This window comes from Aplysia californica, unplaced genomic scaffold (assembly GCF_000002075.1).
Source record: "Aplysia californica isolate F4 #8 unplaced genomic scaffold, AplCal3.0 scaffold01026, whole genome shotgun sequence".
Taxonomy (NCBI): Eukaryota; Metazoa; Mollusca; class Gastropoda; order Aplysiida; family Aplysiidae; genus Aplysia; species Aplysia californica.
Window position 1 is genome coordinate 195889 of NW_004798296.1, and position 24511 is coordinate 220399.

Consider the following 24511-nt stretch of genomic DNA (forward strand, 5'->3'; position numbering starts at 1 on the left):
AAAAGTGGTAAAATGGCACCTTAAGTTTTTCTGGAAAAGTTCCGCTTGTACCGTATTGAATTATGTCACATGTGTGTATGCATGTTTTTCATGAATACTATATTAATAATTTAAAAGTAAAGCGCATAGAAGAGTGATTGTAACACGGATTTGCGCAATATAAATGTCATATTATTATTATAAGCGAATAATGTAATATTACGGGATTGGGGCGTAAAAAAGTGAAAGATTATACAAGTATTTGAACAGCCCCAAAACCACGCTGGTCACACCTGCCCAACGTCAGCGAGAGTGCCAGGACCTGACGCATGTGTCAGGGGACACTGTTTTTGTACACCATGCAACCTCCATGCAGATGCTTTTTTTGTAGACATTCAAATTTAACTTCTGATCTTGATCTAACAAAACTCATACTCATATTGGTTACTTTTGATAGCAATGAGCACAGCAACAATGTATTCCAATAGTTCTGTGGCATTGTTTTAGCTATACGCGTCTTGCAACTTTTCTTGCAACTTTTGCTAATTTTTGTCGCAACTTTTTGCAACTTTTGCTATTTTCAAATGCAACTTTCTCTGAGGACAGCTAGCTCTAGCACAAACAAGACTACATATGTACTCTGAAACTGTAAATTTAACTGGAGAGTTCTTTCTTAGGCTTATGCATCAGCAAGTAACAGAACCCTGCAAGCGTTTAAGAAATTCATATTTCAAATATATGTACTCATCATATTACAAAAGTTAAGATACTCTCACAAGTGATGAAGAAAGATGCAAATTTCCAATATTAAGGACTTGCAAAAGGATAGAAAAGTCATATTGGAAAGTAGTGTAAGACTAAGAGACCATAGAATAGATGAATACGATGTAGAGCAGTGCATTTAAAAATCTAAACAAGATTGAACTTTGGGTGGCAAGCATTTATAACTAGCATTGTGGAAAAACTATTTGAATAGCTCAGTTTAGTTTTAGTTTTAGTAGAGGTCTTGTGGCGTTCGCAACTGCATAAGGTCATATGAGCGCCAAGGGGTGGATGTCAACAGAGTTATGAGCATGACATTGATGAATCAGCCCATTTACAGGTCTACTGTGCATGAACGAGAAATGCCCTCCCTCTGGGAATGGCCTAAAGACACTTCAGTCAGTGGCACCGCCCCGGGGAGGTAGAATAGCTCAGAAAAAAACAAAAACAAAAAACTGAAAATGTGCATTTGTAGACAACAAACACTTCTTTCAAGCTGAACCACAACACAATGAACATGTATAGTGGTCAAATTATCTTTATAAACATAGCTCTAACAATAGGAAAGTCAAGGTACACAATACAAATGTACTTGTAACTAAATCGAGAAAAAGCAAAATAAGCAAACAATACTTAAGTAATACCAACCATCCACTTTTACAGTCCTAATAATAACACAATGAAGAAAGAGTGTCCCATATATCGGGATAGCTTATCACTTACACTTACACACAGGTATCAAGAGCACAACCTAAAAAGAGCACTTCTGTTTCCACTATCTTTATGATAATGATGTAGTAAGCAAAAGTATTGTATAGCTCATATGTTTGTATCATGTGTATAATCATATATTTATTCAGAACAACTGAAAATGTACAGGCTTCCAAGTACAAACACCTCCTAAAAGAAGATTTATTCCCTAGGACTGTAAACCAGCAAAACAAAGTTTATGATCACTGCCCAGTGAGTTGAAAGCCCATGGACATGTTATTGTTAAGCATTTTTAGTTAGGTAGGAATTAATTTTGAATTCTACTTTGATGGCGGCCAGAGCCCACTCTTGGCGATTTTAGCACCAAGGGATCTTTAATATGCACACTTACACCGAGACTTTTTCGCCATTAACCGAGAAGGCTAGGTGATCTTACCTACCCTAAGATCAGAGGTGTGGTTGAAAAATAGCTGTAAGAAGGAGCCAAGGAGTAGTAATAGAAAAACAGTAGAAAGAGTCAGCAGTTCAGAGGAGGGGGCAAAAGGGAGGGGAAGGGGGCAGAAAGTGGAGACGAAAGCACATGACAGAAAATGATTAAAGAATAGGCAAGGATAAATTTTTCTTAAAGACGAAAATTTTCCGCCACAGTCAGGTTTCGAACCTGGAACTTATTGAATGAGAGGCAAACGCCGTAACTCTAGACCACAAGAACCCTCTTTTTCACAACCATCTACAATATAATTTTTTAAAATGTTGAAAGTGCAACAATGCAAGCAAAAACATTTAAAAGGGATATTTTATATGATCACAAGGAACAAAACAAAATAAAAAGATAACATACAGGCGCACATAGTCAACCACATTTAACAAGTAACAGTGTTGGGAGAAAAGTATTTGAATGGTAACATCAAAGATATGCAACATGCTAATATAAACAATATTTTAAAAAATAGAGCAAGTAACTGACTTAGCTAGAAATACTGCTTCATTTTCGGTCTTGAGGTACGAGCAAATGATAAAGAAATGTAATTCAGTAAAAAGCCAAAGATATTTCCTATGCACAGAATGTCAATGACATGAAATAGAGAGCTAAAGCTACAACTATTTTACATATGCTTAGTTTTCCATATAGTCTCTTAAATACAAAAACTAAACAAAAAGACTGTATTTCTAGCATCTGCGGCCACGATTTTTGGCAACAAAGCTACTTCATAACATATCAGACACATGTTTTGATAAGTTTTAAGATGTCCATGTGTGCATCTAGATCTATTTTCATGGAAAGAATATAAGTAGCCTACATCATGTACATTACACTACAAACTATTTATTTTGCTGTTTGTCTTTTATTTTTCCCTCTTTGTTGTGTTTTCATTTATTGATGTGTTAATTTTTCTAAAAATTGTTCTGACGATTTGTTTTTCTTTTTTTTGTGTGTGTTTATACAGCGTAATGTCATGTTCCTACCCTTTTAAAAATATAAAATGTGTTAGGTTAGAGCATGTCTCCACCAAAACCGAATACTGACATTGGCACGCCCCAATTGTGTGTGATTCCATAATTTACATGTAATATCCTGTAGACCTACTTTTTCTTGAATTACACACGTTTAGGGTTAAAACAGCCAATCTTCCGATAGGTGGACGCACCCCAATTTGTTAATTTATCCGTGCTGTTCAAATTTTGGTTTCATTCTATTGTGAAACCTTTATTTTTCACGATTTTACACACTGGGTGACTACAAATGATATTCTGGATGCTTAAAACAGAGCACAAGAAATTTTGGTGTTTTAATTATTACCTCTATCAAATTGCTATATACATCATCACAGAGAGTTGAAAGCTTTTGCCGTTTTTTGTGCCAACTTTTGGACAAAAAAATGGCAACAAACGCAGATGCTAGGTATTTCCTTGAGTTTTTCTATCTCTTCTTAATCTTATCTATTTCTGACACTTACAAACTCAGCATGACCTTATAATTAGCTAGAAGTACCCATAGTGTTGTTCTGAATTCTTTCTCTCACTCTCTATTTTGGCAATAAATGGCTGGCACAGTTCAGAGTAACGTGTACAGTACGCTGTAAAAAAAAAAAAAACATAATATACTTTTCAGTTGTGGACGGGACCTATTTTTTTTTAACGGCCACTCATGTCTTCTGCGTACGATTGCAAAGTGTCTAGCCACTACACCACAGACGCCAGTTGGGTGAAAACATGACTTCGGAAATTTTTACAGTTGCTTCTAAGACACATACTGACCAGTGCCAGCTATGTATACTAATCTGTCCCCATGGTTTTATGCACCCCGCATAATTTAGCAAAATTTCATCATTTTTTACATAATTTCTGATTATTTTCCTTTATCATTCTTTGTTAAATTTAACAGAATCGTATACTTTCACATTTTTGGGCTCAGTTTGCATAATTTCAGAATTTTCTTGCATAAAACGATGGGGACAGACTAATATTTCACCTTTTATCAATTGTTCTCATATATCACTGCAATTACAATGGTTTCACACATTTACAGATTGCACATGTACTTTAAAACTCATTCCTAATCCCATTTAACAGAAATACAAAGTTATCACACTGAATTTTCTTTACGCAAAAGGCGCCATACACTGAACATCTTATCATTTTTTCATATTCAATTTCTAGTACTTCAGTTTGCAATTCTTCACAAACTGCATTTCATTATATAGCAGAGCAATAACAAAAACCATGCAAACAGGCAACACGTGTACACAAACAAATCCAGTCTAACAACAGACTACAGCCTTCAATCTATCACAATGTTTAGAAGTCAGATATCACTTATGCAGCAGTAAAAAAGCAAAACGAAATCAGAAAACAAAAAGCATTGTGGCATAGAATAATTTAGAGAAAGAAAAAAATTGCAACATGTTTCTTCACAGGAATGAGGATGACTACATCTTCACATAAATTAAGTAATGTACGGTGTATGAAGAAACCAGTAGAACAAAAAAAAACCCCTTTCATCAACTTGACGTGTTGTTTGCAAGAAACTATTTCTGCAATATCATTCATGTCCACTACCCAAAAATTCAAGTCAACTATGCAACTCAAAAGTTTTCAACGCTTTCACTTCAACCACTGGATCAGCACAGACAAAAAAATGCCCAACCGATAGACTCTCATCTCCAGTCTCCAAAATCTAACATTAATAATTAAAATTTTTGTGTTGTTCATGGCACATGGCACACACTCTTTTTAGTGATCGAAAGAATTTATTTTCACAGATACAATTAATAGTAGAAACAATACGGTACATTTACTCTATTCAACACCTCCAGTCACCCGAAATAGAAGTAGAAAGGAGGTGCTAAAAGACCAGATAAAAAAAGACTTGCCAAAACTGGGTTTTCATTTCTAGTGGAATTTGAACAATGACATCAAATATGTATATCAGCTGGAGTAGATCAAATTAGGAATTCTATCCTGTAGTTTCCCCTACATAAATGAAAATATGTATGCAACACATACCAAGATGAAGAGACAGAAGCTGGTGGGAGATTCCTCAAGAGATGAAACTAATAACATGAGCTATGTTCCAAAGTTAAAGAATCAAATGGACATTTAAGAGACAGAATTCTCACAGTTCCTTACTCTGTTGAAAATATATACAGTTGGCAACACCCTTCTATCAAAGAAGATACCTGTACAACTTTAAGCAGAACTTTACCATACCGATAACAACGCTCATCTACAGAGAAACAGCCCGATGTTATTTAGTCCAAATGTGAAAAGACGGAAGGTCTTGTATCTTATTTGCAAAGAAATTTTAGAAAACAAACGCTGAACTGATTTCCTTCCAGCCAGCCAATTATATCTACGTCATGAGCCCCTCTAGCAGACTTAAGCAAGGAAAAGATTTCATCATCTACTTATAGAAAGCCAAATTATTTAGTGGGAAACTTTCAAATCCAAAAAAAAACAAATCCTTGATTTGAGCACAAAGGGAGTGATTTTAAAGATATAGGAGAAATGATGTTTGGCGTTGCTAAATTTTAGTGTTTGGCACATTATCTGGAAACATTTAAAAGTTAGCAGGTGATATACCAATTGACTTACAACGTGAATAAGGTTATAACAAAGTAAGCTCTACATTTCGGCACCAAAGTCTATATATTACATATAGGCATGTCCCTCTCCTTCCCCTTAGCACATGAGCAGTAAAGCGTAATGTTGTCTACCACATACATGAGATAAAGCTTTGTGGGGATTCCAAGGACAAAATTATGACCAGAAGTAAGAAATACATTAAAATCTTATTATGACATACCCTCTTCACACAAAAAGAATACCGTAGTATTTAAGGAAAGCTTTTCAGGCACTTTGGACAAAGAACAGATTATGTCTCTCTCAATCACCCAAACACTTTACATCCAGAGTATGTAGGCTATACTACACCAGAACATAAAATAAAGCAACATGTGTAACCCTTTCTTTCCAGGTCTCATTCATACAAATATACGTTTAAAGACAAATTAACGTCAGCATGAACACTTAGAACCGCTATGGGCCACAGCATCGTCTCTCCCCAGCTTCACGTGGTTAGCGGCGTTCGCTTGAAAGGATTCAGAGAACCCTTCCAACTCCGCATGTTTGGCCATCATCTCTTCGATGAGAAAGCTAAAATATAGAGCAGAGAAGTTGGCCTTTTTAAAAACAAAAAAATCAAAAGTGTGTGTGTGTGCCCATATCTGAGGTGTGTGCATTGTTTGGGACGTTAGAGAAAACCACGGCTCCAAAGTAAATTTTGATTTTATGACGCAACAGTGTCACAATGATATGATAGTGTAATGTACCTATGAAACAACTGCATCAATCGCAATGCTGCAGTAGTGAAAGGAAAGGGTGACCCGTCACTGGGCCAGCTTATTATAAGAAAATTAGATGCTTTGATCACATGAGAGGAGCAAATGATTGTATTAATAAAAAAACCACAGAACAAATGGTCCCAGCAGACCTCTAGTGCATGTCTCAAAAAAAATTTTGTGCAAGTAGTGTGAATTTAGATTTTGTTGTAGTCTGGTAGTCAACCTCTCTTCCCATCCATTGCTCTGTCATGTATTGTTCTGGTCTTGAAAAGGGCCATTCTGCATCATGTGCAAGGTATGGTAAAGCAGCTTAGAGAAGTTTATTGCCCTGAGCACAAACCGTGCTTGGGTGGATCTTTTAAAATCTTTATTTTTAGACATACAGTAGTCTCCGCCTAAACGCACGGTGCTCGGGAGGGCTCCTTTGCGTGTGTTTATACGGAGCGTGCGTTTACATGAACCTTTGCAAGGGGAGGAAGGGACAGTCATCTCATTGCCTTGATATTCTAGTGACCTCCCTTGGAGGAGGGGGTCATTTTGGCAGATAATGTGACGACACATGACTGTTTTGTGAAGGATTCCCCAACAGGGGTTAAGAAGACAAAGGCGTTGAATGAGTGGAGGGGGGGGGGGCGCAGACTCAAAATAATGAATATGCACTATAAAGATCGGGAACAGGTTGCATAAGAGGAAACTTTTGGTCATAGTCATTGAGACGACAGACAACTCGGACCAGCCACGTGGCTTTCCATGCGACCAGCCCTGACCGTAAATTTCATGCAGAATCATCCTCGAGAAACATTTTTCCCTTGTGATTCATTGAACAAGTATTAGTATGTTAAGTTCTTCGAGCGCTGCTTATCAGGCTTACTTGGCTAATCTTTAATCCTATATAGAGGCCTGCCTAGTGTTTTACGGCATTTAGGCATATCGCGCATCAGGCCTAGATCTAACAAAACATTACACGCAGTCTCTCCAACTCAAACGCCAGTCAGAAACCTTCTCTCAAAGATACATCCAGTGACCAATCAAAAAACATTTCAGTCTCCCCCCCCCCCCCCCCCCCCCCAAACATTTAACCGACCAGCCATAGACCGAGACCTATGCGTCAGAGGAAAGTAGGGTATGTAAACGCTGTCCATCACTCTCTTTGTACGGCGTGAGGGGCACTCTCACTAAATATCCGGTTTTCTAGTAAATTCTAGGCTTGTCTTATGCAGGCTGTGTTGATTGTCGTGAAAATTTCCCCTTGCCAAGCTTAACTTGTCGACGTGTTTCGCGGATCGGAGTGTGCGCTTAGAGGGAGTGACCGTGCGTTTGTACGTCTAAATTATGTAGTAAAAAAACCCGTCAGATGACGAAAGCGTGCGTTTGAGCGGAGCGTGCTTTTGTGAGGTGTGCGTTTACGCGGAGACTACTGTATACCTTGGCAAGCAGATTACAGATAAAATATTAGTTTAAAAAGTTACTAATAGTAGTGGGCAGACCTATACCTAAGTATTTCATTCTCAAGTAAAATATATAATGATAATAGAACTAAAAAGAAGAAAGAGGAGGAGGAGGAGGAAGAAAAGTGAAAGAGAGAGGAAGAGAGAGAGCCAGAAAACGTGATTTTTAGTTTTGACTTCTCTTAGAGTATTACAGCTTTCGCAACACCAATAGGTTATATAAGTGCCACAGATTAGAATAAAAGGTGTTACTAAAGGAGTTACATACAATGAAAAGAAGGCGGAGAGATAAGGAAGATATTTTGATAGAACAGAAAAGGCTAATCACACAAGATCGCTCACCAACCATCTACACTGAAAGAGAGAGAGAAAGAGAGAGAGAGAGAGAGAGAGAGAGAGACACAGAGACAGAGAAAGAGAAAGAGAGAGAGAGAGAGAGAGAGAGAGAGAGAGAGAGAGAGAGAGAGAGAGAGAGAGAGAGAGAGAGAGAGAGAGACTGGGGAGGGGGGAGGGAGGGAGGGAAGAAGAGAGACAAACAGACAGACAGACAGACGGACGGACGGACGGACGGACGGACGGACGGACGGACAGACAGACAGACAGACAGACAGACAGACAGACAGACAGATACATTTTACAATTTACTTCTATATCAGTAGTGTATCTATGTTCACTGTGATGAAAACAGTAGGAGAGCCAACAGATAAAGCACTGGAGACAAAGATTCAACCTAATGGTTTAAACAATCGACATTTTTCATTTACTTAGATCCAGGTAGGCTATCCCCTCACAGTGGTTGGTTAGACTAAACAACATTTGTCCTACTTTTGTCTGGTCTCATTATCATTTTCCAAGAGTCTTCTTTCTTCAGCCCAAAAGAAGGAACATTGCATTGTTTCCTTCTCCCGCTAAAATAAAGTAACTCACCCCATAGATTCTTCAATCATAATCCCATCTTTCACACTAGTCTCACTCCATCCTAAAAAGTCGTGCTCTCGGCATAATTCTTCTATTTCGTCTTGAGAAACTTCCCGATGCTCCATGTCATCACACTGTAGAGAAGAATAATGCACCAAAAATGTCAGCAGGAGGCTTTGATAGTCAAAGTATACCATTCTATCTATCTACAAAATGACTCACAAAAGCATAAGAGCTATTTGTTATTTTTAAAAATACATTTTCAAACTGGTACTACTCGTTCTAGTCTGATTATAGAAATTTTACTCCAGATCTAAACACAATTTCCCCAATATGGATATGCAAGCTGAAGTATTCAGAGTGCATGCATATAATAATACTTAAGGTAATTACTATAAATATACGAACCCTTTCCAACTTTTCAGGGACAGTTAAAATACAGAGACAACTTCAATATGGCTTGCATTGTTCCATCTTCAAGTCTCATGTCTCTATTTTTTTCAATGTCGATGTTTTTACACCCCCACCCATACATTTTAGATCATCCAGGAGGCAGACTTCCGACCCTGCCTGTCAGAGCCAACCTGGGCAGAGATGGATACAAAATCCCAGGACAAAGACCGAGATACTCGATGAAAGTTTCTCCCCACTTGGAAATCGAACTCAGGTCTACTACATGCGACAGCGAAGCGACCAACCGTAACACCACTGGCGCTGGTCTCAAGTTTTTGTACAACCTACACATAAACCAGATGATGATAACTTAAACATATTCATCTATTTTAATTCAGAATAAGCAAACTTTTTTCAAATGTAAGTAGTACTTTTATCTTTCCTTTCGGCACTGCACTAAAATATAAATATACTGAGTTGCAAAAGTTCTGTCACACCCATTATATTACGATAATTTTCGGTGTAACATAAGAATTGCAATAAAAGTTAAAAGTATGACTTATGGGACTTATGACACTTCTTGTGCTAGAGCAGACCAAAGAAATCATAAACCGGAAGTAGTACGTGGACAAAGTGTTGGTATTGATTTCTCTCGGTCTGTGTTGAAATCGTTTCCTGCACACAAAATTTGCTTTGAATCACGTAGACGATGTGTAAACACACCTTACACACTATAAAATTCCGTACTTTTTAACCGTTGGGTACCTTTTTCTCCTGTTTTCAAAATTTTGAAAATGATAAATTCAGATAATAAAGGGGCTGTATGTATGATAAATTCTTTAATTGCGTTTTCTGCTGTGGCAAGACAGGTAAATGTTTGCAGAAGTGCCATCTATCGCTTGAACAAACGTTTTAACACCACTAGAACTGGCCACGACAAGCCGAGACGTAGCCAACCAAGGCCGACAACTGGACATCAGAATTGGGTTATTGTCAATACCCATGTTCAAAACCCATTCCAACTTGGTGCAGAGACTGCCAGTCACTTCGGACTGTCTTGAAACATTATTATTAGACATTTATAAGATCGTGGATCACATGATTATCGCCCTTTATATGGAGCCATTCTAACACTGTTTCATGGAAGGAATCACAAAATTTTGGCACAACAACATTGTCGATGAAATTAAAGACGTTGGTAAAATGTTCTTTTCAGCAATGGTTAAGGTTTTTAATTCGTCGCATTGATGGAAGAAAAAAAGTGTTTTAAGAAAGAAAGGAATAGGAATTTCACAAATCCAACATCCACCAAGAGGCCCGAAGGTGGCTGAAATGTGATAGTAGGGGGTGGAATCTCTGCTTTTTATCGTATACATTTAGTTACTTTTCAAAGCAACCTCAAATAACGACATTACTGTGACGATATTCTTCGCCACGGTGAGTACGCTACATGGCACGGATGATGGAATCTGCTAACAAGACAACACCCGACCACAAATGGCTACGATCAATGAAAACTTCTTCCAAACACATCAAATCGTTGTTCTGGACTGGCCTGCAAGATCCACAAGTGTTAACCCAAAAGAACATCTGTAAGATGACCTTGACTGGAGGATTAGAAACAGGCCGCATTCCGTACAAACTGGTCAGGAACTGAAGGCTGCACTACACAAGGAATGGCAGGAGATTCTTCAGACAACCATAAGGACTTCAATTCAGTCAATGAACAGATGCTTTGTATCAGTAATTCAAGCTGGAAGAGGCCACACGCCATACTGAGCAAACTTTGATTTCAATTTTGCAAGAGTCAGGGTGAATAAAATTATCTCCCTTGAATAAGAAAAGACATTTGTCCATTCTTTTATGTCATGTTGGCAGGAAATGAATAAAGATCGAGTGTACCAAATTTCTCTTGGATATGTTGAGTAGTAAATTAATTATTGTACTTTTAAGGTGGGTGTGACAGAACTTTTGCATCTCGGTATAGTTAGTCCAACAATGAGAATGTCGGAAGGAAAAAAACAACCCCCCCCCTCCCTTTTAATAGGTACCACAAACTGAAATTTCAAAGTCCTCTGATTTCATAGTTAACTGCACCACCATATAGAATTTATTATTCTGAGCATTTTGATACCAAATTTATACATATAGCTTTATTTTTAACAAAGTCATGAACATCAAATAACCAGAAGATGGAAATTTATTGACATGGCTTTTTGACCAAAATATCAAGAAATACAAGGGGAACTTAAAATCACCACTCGCGACCACCGGCTTATCGGCTGCACACCGGGCCCCGCTGACGGGAAGGAGAAAGAATTTAATACAATACGGGGGAATGGCGCCCTGCTTGCGAGCCAATGGGGAGCGTCCGGTACTTATTTGCGTATAATGGTTGTGTTATTCTTGAAGACGAATGAATGGGCTTTCTGCCTATATATTTCCGTACTCAGTCTGATCACTGGTTCCATAAAAAGAAAAACAGAATCGAAAGTTTTCACATGCAAATCTTTTCTACTAATTCTTTAATGACAGTCTTTATAAATATATCACCGGAAAGAGTGTATTCTCATCTTGAAATATCGACAAATCAGATTGCAGTATTTAATATCATACGCTCCCCATTCCTGTTCAACCGAGGTCACTCTAAAAATCAATACATGAAATGCGCGGCCGCTACAGTGAAAACCTTGATAGGGTTGTCTTATATCCAACAAGATTTTGCTTTCAAAAGAATAGTTGATTCATATATGAATAATACCACTAAAAAGAGGAAAAGCTCCTCTTTCTTCTGATATATCAAGTGTCTGTGTGTATGCATGATCACAAGGTGTTTTAGGAGGTAAAATCATGGGTTTTGGTCTCCGTGGCCAGTTTGCGGTACCTACTTTTAATTGCACTGGAAAATAAATGAAGACAGGACATTCGAGAATAATGCAAGATTTAAAACACTTAAAGTTAAAGTACACAGTACCGCACCTTGTTTGCTAACAATAAGCAAGGTACAGGAGAACCATCCACTAATGTGCACTTTTGGTCTAGATCTTTCTTCCACTTGACAGAGTTCTGGAAAGTGTTCTTCTGTGTCAAGTCAAACATAACAAGGCAAGCATGAGCATCCTTGTAATAGACGCGGGTCATTGAGGTGAATCTTTCTTGACCTGAGGAGACATAACGGGACCTCTGCGATTCCAATTGCAAAAACCAGAAATCATAGCTGCTTCACAGCACTTTGGCCGCAGTTTCACTAATGTTACAAAGTAGCCCATCATGACCAACACAATAAACTTAAATTAGAGGTCGTAAAACTAAAACAAAAGTGGGAAAAAATCATTCAGGATGAATTGCTAGCAATGTTAGCAATTGACTGTTAAGACCAACAATATTCATATATATGGCTCATCTTTTCCCGTGATCAACTAACACCCCCAACCCCTCCATCCCATTACCTTCTCAACAAAATGAAAAAGGAACAAAAATGGTAAGCACACTGCAAAATAGTAACGTGGTTTTTTAAAATTCAAACATCACAATCACCAACAACTCATAGTCAGCTAGGAACTAAACAGATGAGACAACAAAAACATTCTCAAACCAGGCATGGCCTTTGCAGCACTCTTTCAAAACGCAACTAAAAACCTAACATTTTGTCTCAAGGTGACCAGGTTTTAAGGTGGCAACAACTTCAATTGAAGAAAGTGGAGACAAAAGCAGACAACAGAACAAGATTACAGAGCAGTAACGGTGAAAGGAGAACATTTTTTATAGAAGAAAATTTTCCATCGCTGTCAGGTTACGCACTAGATCGAGACCAATTGTAAGAGAGGCGAACACCATACCTCTTGAGCACGAGAGCCCCCAAACCTTTTAAAGATGACCACCCATTGTCAAGGACAAAGTCATTATAATATAAGAAAAAAAAGCAAGGGGGCAAGTAGGGAGTGGTCATTTGCACAGGTGATTATCTTGGGAAAGTTTGACTGCAAACATTGCCCTTGTGATAAGACCACCAAACCCGCAAAATATCCACAGAAAAAAAATTATTATTTGACAAATCTATAGTAAAGTATCCACTTCATATGCTCACTGAAAAGCAGGTATGAATTTGGACTAGAAATGCTCTTAAAATGTAAAGCTGGCAGCCAAGTTATTGCGTGATGAAACCACTGGAGTTCTTTGCCTCTCCAGTAAATTTTACTCCGCTAGGGTTTAGCTAGTCTTATCAAAAGGATTGTGATTAAACACCATACATCATATTGACATTCCCACCATATGTTTATCTGATATCCTCATTTTGTCTTGCAAATTTAACTTACCATCAGTACTAATAATTCTTACCAGCAATGTCCCACAGCTGAAGTTTTATATTACATTTATCTGACCACTTGATAACTTTCAAGGCGAAGTCCACTGAAGGAGAGAGAACAGGGGAAAAAAAAGAATCATATAAATTTATAGGCTTCTTAGATATATTACATGTATTTATAGGCTTCTTAGATATATTACATGTTTTAAAAAGTTGCGATAATTAATGAGCATGGCATTTCGCATGATGATACATATTTGACTTATCAGCCAATTTAGATTAGAAGCAAGTAAGAGAAAACAATAACTCTTTTTTTGTTGTTGAGGTTTTACGGCGCTCACAACTGCAAAAGGTCATGTGAGCGCCAAGGGGTGGATGTCAACAGAGAAGTCCTTACAAGGAATCAGACTTACTCTGCTCACCTCTCTAGCTTCAACAGCACAAAGTCTGCTTCGACTATCAACGCACCCCAGAAATAGTGGGTCACAAGAGTGTGACAAACATACAAAAGAAATAGAGGAAAAACAAGAATAGTAAGAGTAAGGAGAAGGAAAAAAAAAGCAGCAGTTCCCTATTGCAGATCAGGCACAGTTATGAACGTGACATTGATGAATCAGCCTATTTACAAATCTACTGTGCATGAACGAGAAATGTCCCCCCCTTTGGGAATGGCCTAAAGACACTTCAGTCTTCAGTCAGTGGCACTGCCCCGGGGGTACAATAACTCTTCATTCCATTATCTTTTATTAAAGTGGAAAGACAGAATATAATTATAAACATTTCAAATGGTTGTTGACAATAATAACTTTAGTGGCTATTTTAACAATTTTAAGAAAAAAATTAAAATATTTCTCACATTTCAATGGTTTTACTTTGTAAATTGTAACATTTAAGAAAATGTTTAAAAAAATGTTAAAATACTGACCTCCAATAGTCATTTTGTAATCCCGTCTGTATGAATCATTCACATATTTCTGTACAAATGAAGTTTTTCCAACTGTTGGGTCACCAATGATGATGACTTTGAACAAGACTTCAGTCATTTTTGTCCTTTCCCTCTAAAAATGTCAGCAAAAATGAATACCCATTCTGTTTGTCTGAAACAAAAAAAAGTAGAATTATTCACTTTCACAGAGAATACATGGGGGCTCTCGTGGCCTAGAGGTTAAGGCCTCTTATTCAATAGGTCGCACGTTCAAAACCGGACAGCGAAGCACAATTTTCTCCTTTCACATTCTTTTCTGCTCTATAACAATGTTCTGTCGTCTGCTTTCGTCTCCACTTTCTATCCCCATCCCCTCAGCTCCTTTGCCACCTCCTCTTGGCTCCTGACTCTTTCTGCAGCCTTTCTACTGCTGCTCCTTGACTCTTTCTTATTTCTTACTGCTGTCTTTCAGCCACACCCAAGATCTTATGGTAGGAAAGAACTACACCTAGCCTTCTCGGCTTGGACAACGGCCAGAAATCTCGAAGTTCTGTGTGCAAGTCGCCTACGTTAAAGATCCCTTGGTGGTCCAAAATCAATAAGAGTAGGCTTCAGCCGCCACCCGGGAAAAATTAAAAATTTTTCTATCAACTGAAAATGTTTGGTGTGTCCCGAGCGCTCATATGACCTTATGCAATTGCGAGCGCCGTAAAACACTTACAAAAAAATACCCAAAAAAGAGAGAATACATTAAAGTTCACTTTCTCTTTATCCAATCCCTGTTGTCACTGCTTACAACAATAGTAACCTAACTGCCATTAAAATGTCTTCAGGGTTCAGCAAAGGATGAGCCAGTTCTCACAGTCCCTTCTTTATGAAACTGATCTTGTAAAAAGGTAAAAGATTTTTAAAAGAACTTATGCAACCTGAAGAGGGAGGACTCAAGCTCTGCAGGCCCAAACAATGGGGTGAAAGTTCACGACACACTACTTCCCCACAGATCCAATAACTAACACGATCATTGGGCCCGTGTTAAGATTGTCGTGCTTTCTGCAGCTACATGCACACACACACAAATACACCCACTCAAACATATCTAGGCTTTCCTTTGAAGCCAGGAAATATTTATCTTTGAACTCAATCTTCCCCCATTTCTGAGCCCCACCCACTTTGATCCATCCATTGCCACTGCTCCGATACAGATTCTATGGGAGACAGAAAACAAAACTGAGTCTGAATAGATATGGTCCCAGTGAAGTCTCAGCACAGCGAAGAAAATGTTAAGAAATCACATCCAAGTCTTGCGATGCTTTCTTCTCTCATTTTCCTCCCCCTCTCATAAACTATTTTTTTTTTTCAAAAGCAAGATGATGTGAGACTGATGCACGCACTGGTCAGAAGAACAAAATAGGTGATTGCAGGGCAAAAGCCTGGTCTAGGATGCCATGAAAAATAATGAAAGGGTGAACATATAGTGATAAAGTGCAAGCACAGGCTGGAACACTGTTGGGGAAGATGAGATACATTGGGGAACGACAACTTGAACATAACATTCTCTTACCTACTCACTGCATGAATGAGAATATGTACCGTTGAGGGCATCTTTGTTATTCAAAATGGAATCTTATTACTTCAAATACAGTACTCTCTGCCTAAAATCCCACTGCTTTATGCTAAGAACCCGAATTTCTGCTAATAATTGACGGAACAAAAACTCGGACAGGCACAGTCGGCTGAGAATAAAATGAATATATTATTCTCACCCGGTCTGAGAATGCAATGGAGTTTTAGGTCTACCTGGGTGTTGAGAACGGACTATAGAAAATAATTTGTGAATTGTAAGAGAGTGAACGTTCGTGATCTGCCCCAGAGCGCTGGCCGATTTTTCTAGGCACCCGCAGGGATTGTTTTCATTTTTTAAAATCTTGATCTTGAGTGGAGAGTATGCACGCATATCTTCACCAAAACCCTAGGCAAGTGTAAATATATTCTAAATTCAGAAGGGAGTTCACTTGCCAGAGTAGTATGTTTTTAAAAATAATAGCCTTAACTGAAGAAAGCTATTTAATGAAATAATGTTAATAAAATAGTTTGTCATTGTAATGTTAGAATTGGCATTTGTTTACGACACAAAAAAACGTGTTTAATTGTTGTTATCCCTAGCAGAACCCAGGATTATTTTTAAGGAACGCAGTGCCTTGACCCTGGGCTTATTTTTTTCTTAATTTTGATTGGTTTTAAACGATTCAAGAGTAAAATTTTTCATTACAGAACCAATAAATTAATCGAAGTGGCTCCGCGTACGGCTTCCGTACACATAGCCTCATGGCTATACGTACAGCCCTCCCGTACGCATAGCATCGAGGCTATGTGTACGACCCTCCACTTCATATAATAAGCTAGGCTTTGTAGGTGGCACGCCCGGTTACCGTGTACGTAGACACTCCGTTGTTGGTTTCACTTTTATTTTTATTATATACTGACGCCAAAAGAAACGCAAGTCATTAGTTTGGTCCATTTTCACCTTAAAATGTGTTGAAAAATATTTTTCAGATAAATACTAGTACACGCTCCTGAGGTGTTTAGGTCTCCTGAGTGTAGTCTGTGAGTGCTGAGTAAAAAGTACTCACCTTAAGCTTATGAAAGTCGGTCAATGAAAAGTTTGTGCTTTTAGCCCTGCGTGATTGAAAACAGAGATGGCTGAATTTTTTTTTCTTGATTAGTGTTCATGGCATATCAGGGTATAAAAAGACACACCGCTACGCTTTGGCCAGTGAAGCAGTTGACCGCCAAGACGATGCCAAGACTGAGTGCTGCAGGTCGAGAGGGAGCCATTGGGCGTTTACAAGCTGGGGACAGCCGTACTGACGTCGCTATCGCATTTTGATGTGTCCCTTTCAACAGTTTGTAGGCTGTGGACACGTTTTCAAACAACTGGCAGCACCAAAGACTTGGCCAGAAGCGGAAGCCCACGGGTCCCATCTGCACGCCAAGATGGACTGATTACGCCCCGTCATCACCGAGACAGCTTCCTGCCTACAGCCGAAACAGTAAGGGGGGCAATTGGAAGCCACGGACCATCGATATCCGGCCAGACCATGCGGCGACGATTTCAGACCCGAGGATTCCGGTGCCGTTGTCCGACGGTTGGCCCAGTCCTCACTATCCGCCACAGACAACAGAGGTTAGCCTGTGCCCAGCATCGGCTTCATTGGACATGGAGGCAATGGAGAAACATTTTTTTCTCTGACGAGAGTCGATTCTGCATCAGCAACGCGGATAGAAGAGTTAGAATTTGGAGGAGGAACGGCGAACGCAACGCAGACCTCAACATGATGGAAGCCGACGTCTGGGGTGGCCCTAGTAACATGATCTGGGCTGCTATTGGACTAAATCACCAGGTCGACCCTGTCGTCTTCCGAAACCTCGGACGCAAGCGTGGCAATGGGATCAACGCCCAACGTTACATCAACATGGTACTAAGGCCGGCGGTCCTCTCTTATGTCCAGCAGCACCACCACTTGGTGTTCCAGCAAGACAACGCTTGGACTGTGCCAAATGGACTATGTGACTTGTGCATCCCTGTGTTTAAGATACTGTGACATTAATGAGTCATTAAAAAATACCAGTCGAAGATGTTCGTCCATGCTCAATGAAAATCACATTTTCGAACGTAAAACATCTAAAAAATCACACAACTGTTAACAATTTCAATAAAAATAATCTTTTCCATACCAGAAATCCATTTGCGTTTCTTTTGGTGTTCAGTATATATTTTCACACAAGTAGGGTAATTCTGATCACAAAGTCCGCACTTTTTCGAAGAGGGCGCCACCGAATATTGAGGACACTTTTTTAATTGGCTCAATTATAGAGGCGTTATAGAGCACATCAAAAACAGAAGTTATGAAAGTGAGCCGAAACCATAGTCCCCTGAACATCCACGTCAATAGTAAACAACTGAAACAGGTGAAAGAGTTTAAATATCTTGGCAGCACTTTTTCTGAAAACAGGTCCATAGACAGAGAAATAGAAATGCGAACTCAAAAAGCCAACGCTGTCACCTACCAGCTCGCATCCCTTCTATCCCATCCAAACATCTTCATAGACACAAAGAGACAGCTTATCACCTCAATATTCATACCAACATTATTTTATCAGTGCCAGACCTGGATCTTAAGCAAAACCCATGAAAGCAAAATCACTGCATGCATGCGAAATGAAATGTCTCCACAAAAGCCTTAACATCACAAGACGAGACAGGCAGAGAAATGAAAAAGTAAAGCAGCTATCGTCACTGAGTCCTGCCTGCGTTACATAGAAAGACAGAGGATAAAATGGTTTGGCCACCTCAGAGATGCCAACCACAGAAAACCGAAACAAGTATTGGGAAAGGCTGCTCTTATTGGCCCACATGGGCAAATAAGCTGGGGCTTATTGGCCCACACGGGCCATTTCATGCGTTGTTTTTCAAAGTACAGTCGAACCTGTGTAAGACGGCCACCCATTGTCAAGGAGAAAAGTGGCCGTATAAGACAGGTGGCCGTCTTAGGCAGGATTGATCGAGATTAAGAAAACAAACAATTCCTTTCTGAGAAAACAAACCCTTCCTTTCTGAGGTCCCAACCGAAGGTAGTTGCATTGTTGTTGTTGTTTTCGCTGGGTTTTCTTTTCTTTTGTTGCTGCTTTTGTGCACGGGTGACAATAAAACAAAATGTGTGAGACAAGGAGGACCGAGTGCTATGGTAAAACAAACACCCGTACTACCACTGGGAGAACGAGCGACGCTTCTGTCACAAGTTCATGTTGACGTCCATTGTTACTTTGTTACAGACTGGGTAAACAGTGACCACTCATGTCACTTGCGATTTGTGTATGGGTTCTGGGCGGGGCTTATGGGTTATGAGGGATCACATGCTTACCTCACCAGCAGTTGAAAATTTATTTTGTTACCTATTGGTCAACAGTGGGAGGGGCCTACGCAACATGATCAGTTGGAGGGACTACCTAACAACGACAGGTTTTTAGATTATGACGGCTCGCCCACAACGCCAGGGGCCAATGCACAATTTATGACAAAGCGTAATGGAGTCACTAAGGTGGCCGTCTAAGACAGGTGTTTTTGCTTTGTGTGATATGGGTTGTGTGTTGAAATATGGCGGCCGCATTGGACAGGTGCCCGTTTTACACAGTTAAATTATATAGAAAATTTAGAGATTGACAGAGAGAGAGAAAGAGAGAGAGAGAGAGAGAGAGAGAGAGAGAGAGAGAGAGAGAGAGAGAGAGAGAGAGAACACAGAAATAGGGACAGAAAGTTAAGTGAATGCGGTGAGTCGTGACTCGCCTCAAGCTGGGTAGAGACCGGGATCACTTCGGGCAAAATGGCGTTTTGTGCAGGAGCCCAGTTTATATCTTATGATGAATTTGAGGCCGGCCTGAAAAGTTATAGCGCTTCTAATAAATGTTTATTTGTCAAGAGGTCATTAGAAGCAATTAAGATGGCTCGTTAGCGTGTGTCAGGGTCGGATGGGCGGCCTGCACACGTGTGGCTATGTGCGTGTCGGGGAGGGGGGTGGGGGGCACTATCGGTCCGGGCGTTGAACGTCGCATACGCATCAGTCTTTTTCCCATCGGCAACTGATCATTATTACAATAATAAGCTAGTCTTGACGTTGATCTACGTAATGAATTGTGCGCTGGTCTATGGAATCAAAAGTTGCCGTATGCTCAGCTCTACACAGCAACACAACTTTTTCTTGGTAAACAATCGAGATGACACAGGCTTGAGTATTTGAACGAATTGGTCTTTTTTTTTTTTACACAACTCATAATATGCAGGTGCCAGGTGGTCTGCTAATCTTCAATTTTACCTTTTTCTACAACAAAGAAAGTGGGAAACATGGGGGTGGGGGGGGGGGGGCATATCAATGAGGCGGTGGGCATCGGGTCGGCAGAAAAGGTGTGGGGGAAACTAAAAAATGGCGGAAAATTGGAAGCACTGAACTTTACATCCATAGAACGAAGACACTTCCTTTTTTCTGGACCCGAGTCCGAAAAACATTTTTTCATATTCAGACTCGAGTCCGAATAAGAATTTTTTTTATTCGGACTCGAGTCCGAATATGAAAAAATGTTATTCGGACTCGAGTCCGAAAAACGACGGCCAAATTTTATATGCCCTGTGGGCCAATAAGCACTCCGATTGGGAAATATGAAAATGTGTATTTTCAGGGGAAAATGTGTATTCCCCACGACCAACCGACCCTACTTCTATCTCTAAATCTAAGGGCTGTACGAAGAGAGTACCATACGCGTGAGGGCCGTACGCATAGCCACGAGACTATGCGTACGGGAGGGAGGGCCGTACGCATAGCCGCAGGCTAAATTAATACTGTAGCAACAAAAGGTGACACTACTTGGTCAAAAGATAAGGTTTTCCCCCAAATCGACAATAGTCGCCTCCCGAGCTCGAGAGCTGGCCCGCCCGTTGGCGATTTTAGTCGCCTCGTGCGCTAAGCGGAGTGAGAGAGGGAGGCGAGTTTTGTCGCCTGGAGCGCTCAGTGACAGGGGTTCTACGATGCCCGAAATGAAAAAAACAAGTGAGAATAGTAGGCTGTCGCTATTCTGAGAATAGTGTCCCCGGGTGAGAATAATATTCAGTTTATCCTCACCCCGGGTGAAAAAATAATCACTCCGAAAACTAAAACTCAAGTTGTCTAAACAAAGTGACTATTCGGACTCGAGTCCGAATATGAAAAAATGTTATTCGGACACTGATTCTTGTCCAACATGACATCACTTTCGACGACTTCCTGAGACTCATGACTCCGGCTTCCTGTCCTGCCTCACTCGTGACTCGCCTCAGGCTGGGTAGAGACCGGGATCACTTAGGGCAAAATGGCGTTTTGTGCAGGAGCCGAGGTTTTATCTTACGATGAATTTGAGGCCGGCCTGAAAAGTTATAGCGCTTCTAATAAATGTTTATTTGTCAAGAGGTCAGCAGAAGCAATTAAAGATAGCTCGTTAGCATGTGTCGGGGTCGGAAGGGCGGCGTGCACACGTGTCGCTGTGTGTGCGTGTCGGGGAGGGGGGGGGGGCACTATCGGTCCGGGCGTTGAACGTCGCATACGCGTCTGTCTTTTATCCCCCGGCAACCTGATCCTTATTACAACAATAAGCTAGTCTTGACGTAGATCTACGTAATGAATTGTGCGCTGGTCTATGGAATCAAAAGTTGCCGTATGCTCGGCTCTACACAGCAACACAACTTTTTCTTGGTAAACAATCGAGATGACACAGGCTTGTGTATTTGAACGAAACGGTCTTTTTTTTTTACACAGCTCATAATGTGTAGGTGCCAGGTGGTCTGCTAATCTTCAATTTTACCTTTTTCTACAACAAAGAAAGTGGGAAACATGGAGGGGGGGTGGGGGGCGTATCATTGAGGCGGCGGGCATTGGATCGGCAGATAAGGTGTGGGTGACACTAAAAAATGGCTGAAAATTGGAAGCACTGAACGTTAGATCTACAGAACGAAGACACTTCCTTTTTTCCGGACCCGAGTCTAAAGGAAGTGGCTATTCTCATCCGGGGTGAGAATAGAAAAACGATCTACCTCTCACCCTGGGTGAGACTTGCCAGCATAGGCTATTCTCACCCGGTGCGAAACAAGACCTGCTTTTCCTCATTTTGGAATACTGTCTATCGGTGTGGATGATCAAATTGATAAAAGCCAAGAAAAAATTACGTTATAGCACAAAAGTAAGCTAATTTGATTGTCTTCAAAGATGCTATGTCTATTTCACTGTTCGAATCGAGCCGAACTAGGCGGGTCGCCATTTTGTTTTGCCCGGAAGTTCTCGCAAGATCTACTCCTCCCCCCTCTCTCTCTCTCTCTGTCTCTTTCTGAATACTGCCTATCGGTGTGGACAATCAAATTGACCAAAACAAAGTTAAAAAGTGATGTTAAAACATAAAAGTAAATTAATTCGGTTGTCTACAAAGATGCTACGGCTATTTAACTTTTCGAATCGCGCCGAACTACGCGGGTCGCCATTTTGTTTTGACCGGAAGTTCTCGCGCTACTCCTCTCTCTCTCTCTTTCTCTCTCCACTGCCCACAGACAAAATTGTACGCTTTTAGTAGGCTACAGTTGTAATGGAACGTTTGTTCACGGCACAGAACACTACAATTTTTCTGTTATCACAGTGTAGAATTCTGTGGTTTAGGGTGAACGCAAAATTTGTTGGCCTAGATCTAGGCTATAACGGTGAACGCGCACTGGGTGAGAATAGCCAAAAGACTATAGTTAAGACTATAGGTGGTGGCCTTGTCTAAAACTAAAGTCTAAAGTTTGCTAAAAAAATGCACTTTTACCCTGCATCTGTGTACAGTACTAAAGCCCATCCATACTAGGTTATATGTACCCTAAAAATCCTTTTCATTGACTATGTTGTTACTGTTTCTAGCCTTCCTTTCTATGGTAGCGAGAGAGAACGAACAGGCAATTTTCTTGATAGAATTTAAAGGGAAAGTGAAAGTAGCATTTTTTAAAGTTTATGTAATTCAACATTCTGATTCTAGTTCAACAAGGGCAACGTCAGATTAGCATGTCGTTGAAATTATTAGTCCATTTATAGTGAAAGGGGTATCACAATGATGTTACAAGCAAAACCTGAGCATGTACACTAAATAAAGATAAACATAAAAAGAAACTACCACTGTAATCGCATCTCGAGATGAAAATATTACCATCACATGAAAGAGCCGGAAGTAAACTTTGGTCACATGATAAATCACATGACACGTTCCGTTTCGTCGGATTTTTTCTTGATCGAAGAGTTTTTATCCTCTGACACTTCTTTTTTTAATCACAGCATCGTTTCCAAGTCGGTTATCATGCATAATGTGTACAGGTTCATGCTCAGCGTGCACAGGCGATGAAAGATTAGATCAGATCAGACCGATATTACACATTAAGTAGGCCTATATGTATCCTTTTGACTTGCGACCATTCTTTATCCTATTTAACACCCACTCAAGAGTTGAAATAAGCGGACCCTTGAAGTTTCACTGTCATGGTCATATATATATTATCTTATTCTATCTCATCCAGATGCGGGGCGACGAAATCTCTATACATTTTACAGAAGTTAGGACTAGAACAACCAGAAGTAACGATTACGGATATTAGAAATTAAATTAATTAAAGGAGAACCCTTAACATATTGTATTTATGGAAGCCTTTATTATGCTAATTAATAGCTCATCGTCCGTCAATGTCTGACGATGGCCAAATACATCCACAGAGGAGAATATTATTTCTCAAGCAAAATAAAAGAATCTGGAGATTTAAAGGTTAAGATGACTTCTGGCTTCTGTTGTGGCTTATCATGTTGAAAGCAATGTGGAGAAATAAAACCATCAATCAGTCTGTCAACTAAATTGAAACTGCCGAATGCATTAGTCATGTCAATATTTTTAGCACAGAAAATCCGATCAGTGGAAATGAGATATCTTAGACCTTTAGACTACTACTCGGCATTTCATATGGAAAACATCACAAATGACGCAATGTGTGCAACCATAACCAAGCACATGAAACATTGTGAAGAGCTGCTTATATCACCATCAAGAAAAGAAAACTTCGAGGGTATGATAAAAGCCAGTGGCCTATTGAAGACCATCCTCCTAGGGACAGTTCATGGTGGAAGAAAAAGAGGCAGGCAGAGAAAGAAATGGACAGACAGCATTGCCAAGTGGACAGAGGACAGCTTTGCAACGACCAAGGCATCCAAAAATAAATCATCCTCGGCCACGACCCGAGCCCTTGCCCATGACATGACCGTCAGCGATGGAGAAAGGGTGCAGTTGTCAGCAATCAGCGCCCCCACGGCCCACGACCCCAGGAAGGATTAAGGGACTCGTGATCATGATCGTGATATCAAAGATTCTCTTCCACACGATCTTTGGTAATATTGTCAAATTAGTCATACACCCCAATTATCCCTATCCACGGTTATTTCAGCTTTCAATGTAAAGACGAGCTTCGTAGGTTGTTTATCAAGTCGTCTCAATAAGGGAAACAGGGAAACTGCATCTCTGTATGTTAGGGCTGTACCCAGGTAGCAAACCCGCTCGTGCTCACAAGCCCCTAGTTCAAGTCACAAGCCTCAAATCAGTAGGTCAAATCATCAAATCAAATCACCAGCAATATAAGTTGAGT

The 24511-nt window shown here is 40.1% G+C and overlaps 1 protein-coding gene across 2 annotated transcripts; it reads right to left on the minus strand.

Annotated features, from left to right (window-relative positions):
* Positions 1 to 3811: 3811 nt before the first annotated feature.
* LOC101864658 (ras-related protein Rab-7L1) lies at positions 3812 to 23064 on the minus strand. 2 transcript variants are annotated; one of them, XM_035973138.1, is made up of 6 exons: positions 23038 to 23064; positions 14287 to 14458; positions 13394 to 13465; positions 12035 to 12216; positions 8672 to 8796; positions 3812 to 6108 (listed from the first exon to the last, which is right to left on the minus strand). In XM_035973138.1, exons 2-6 carry the CDS (start codon positions 14402 to 14404, stop codon positions 5970 to 5972), a joined length of 636 nt encoding a protein of 211 aa, XP_035829031.1. In that variant the 5' UTR covers positions 14405 to 14458; positions 23038 to 23064; the 3' UTR covers positions 3812 to 5969. The 2 variants fall into 2 exon arrangements, with proteins under 2 accessions (XP_035829031.1, XP_005111271.1); XM_005111214.3 differs by having other exon boundaries at positions 23005 to 23044.
* Positions 23065 to 24511: the final 1447 nt, after the last annotated feature.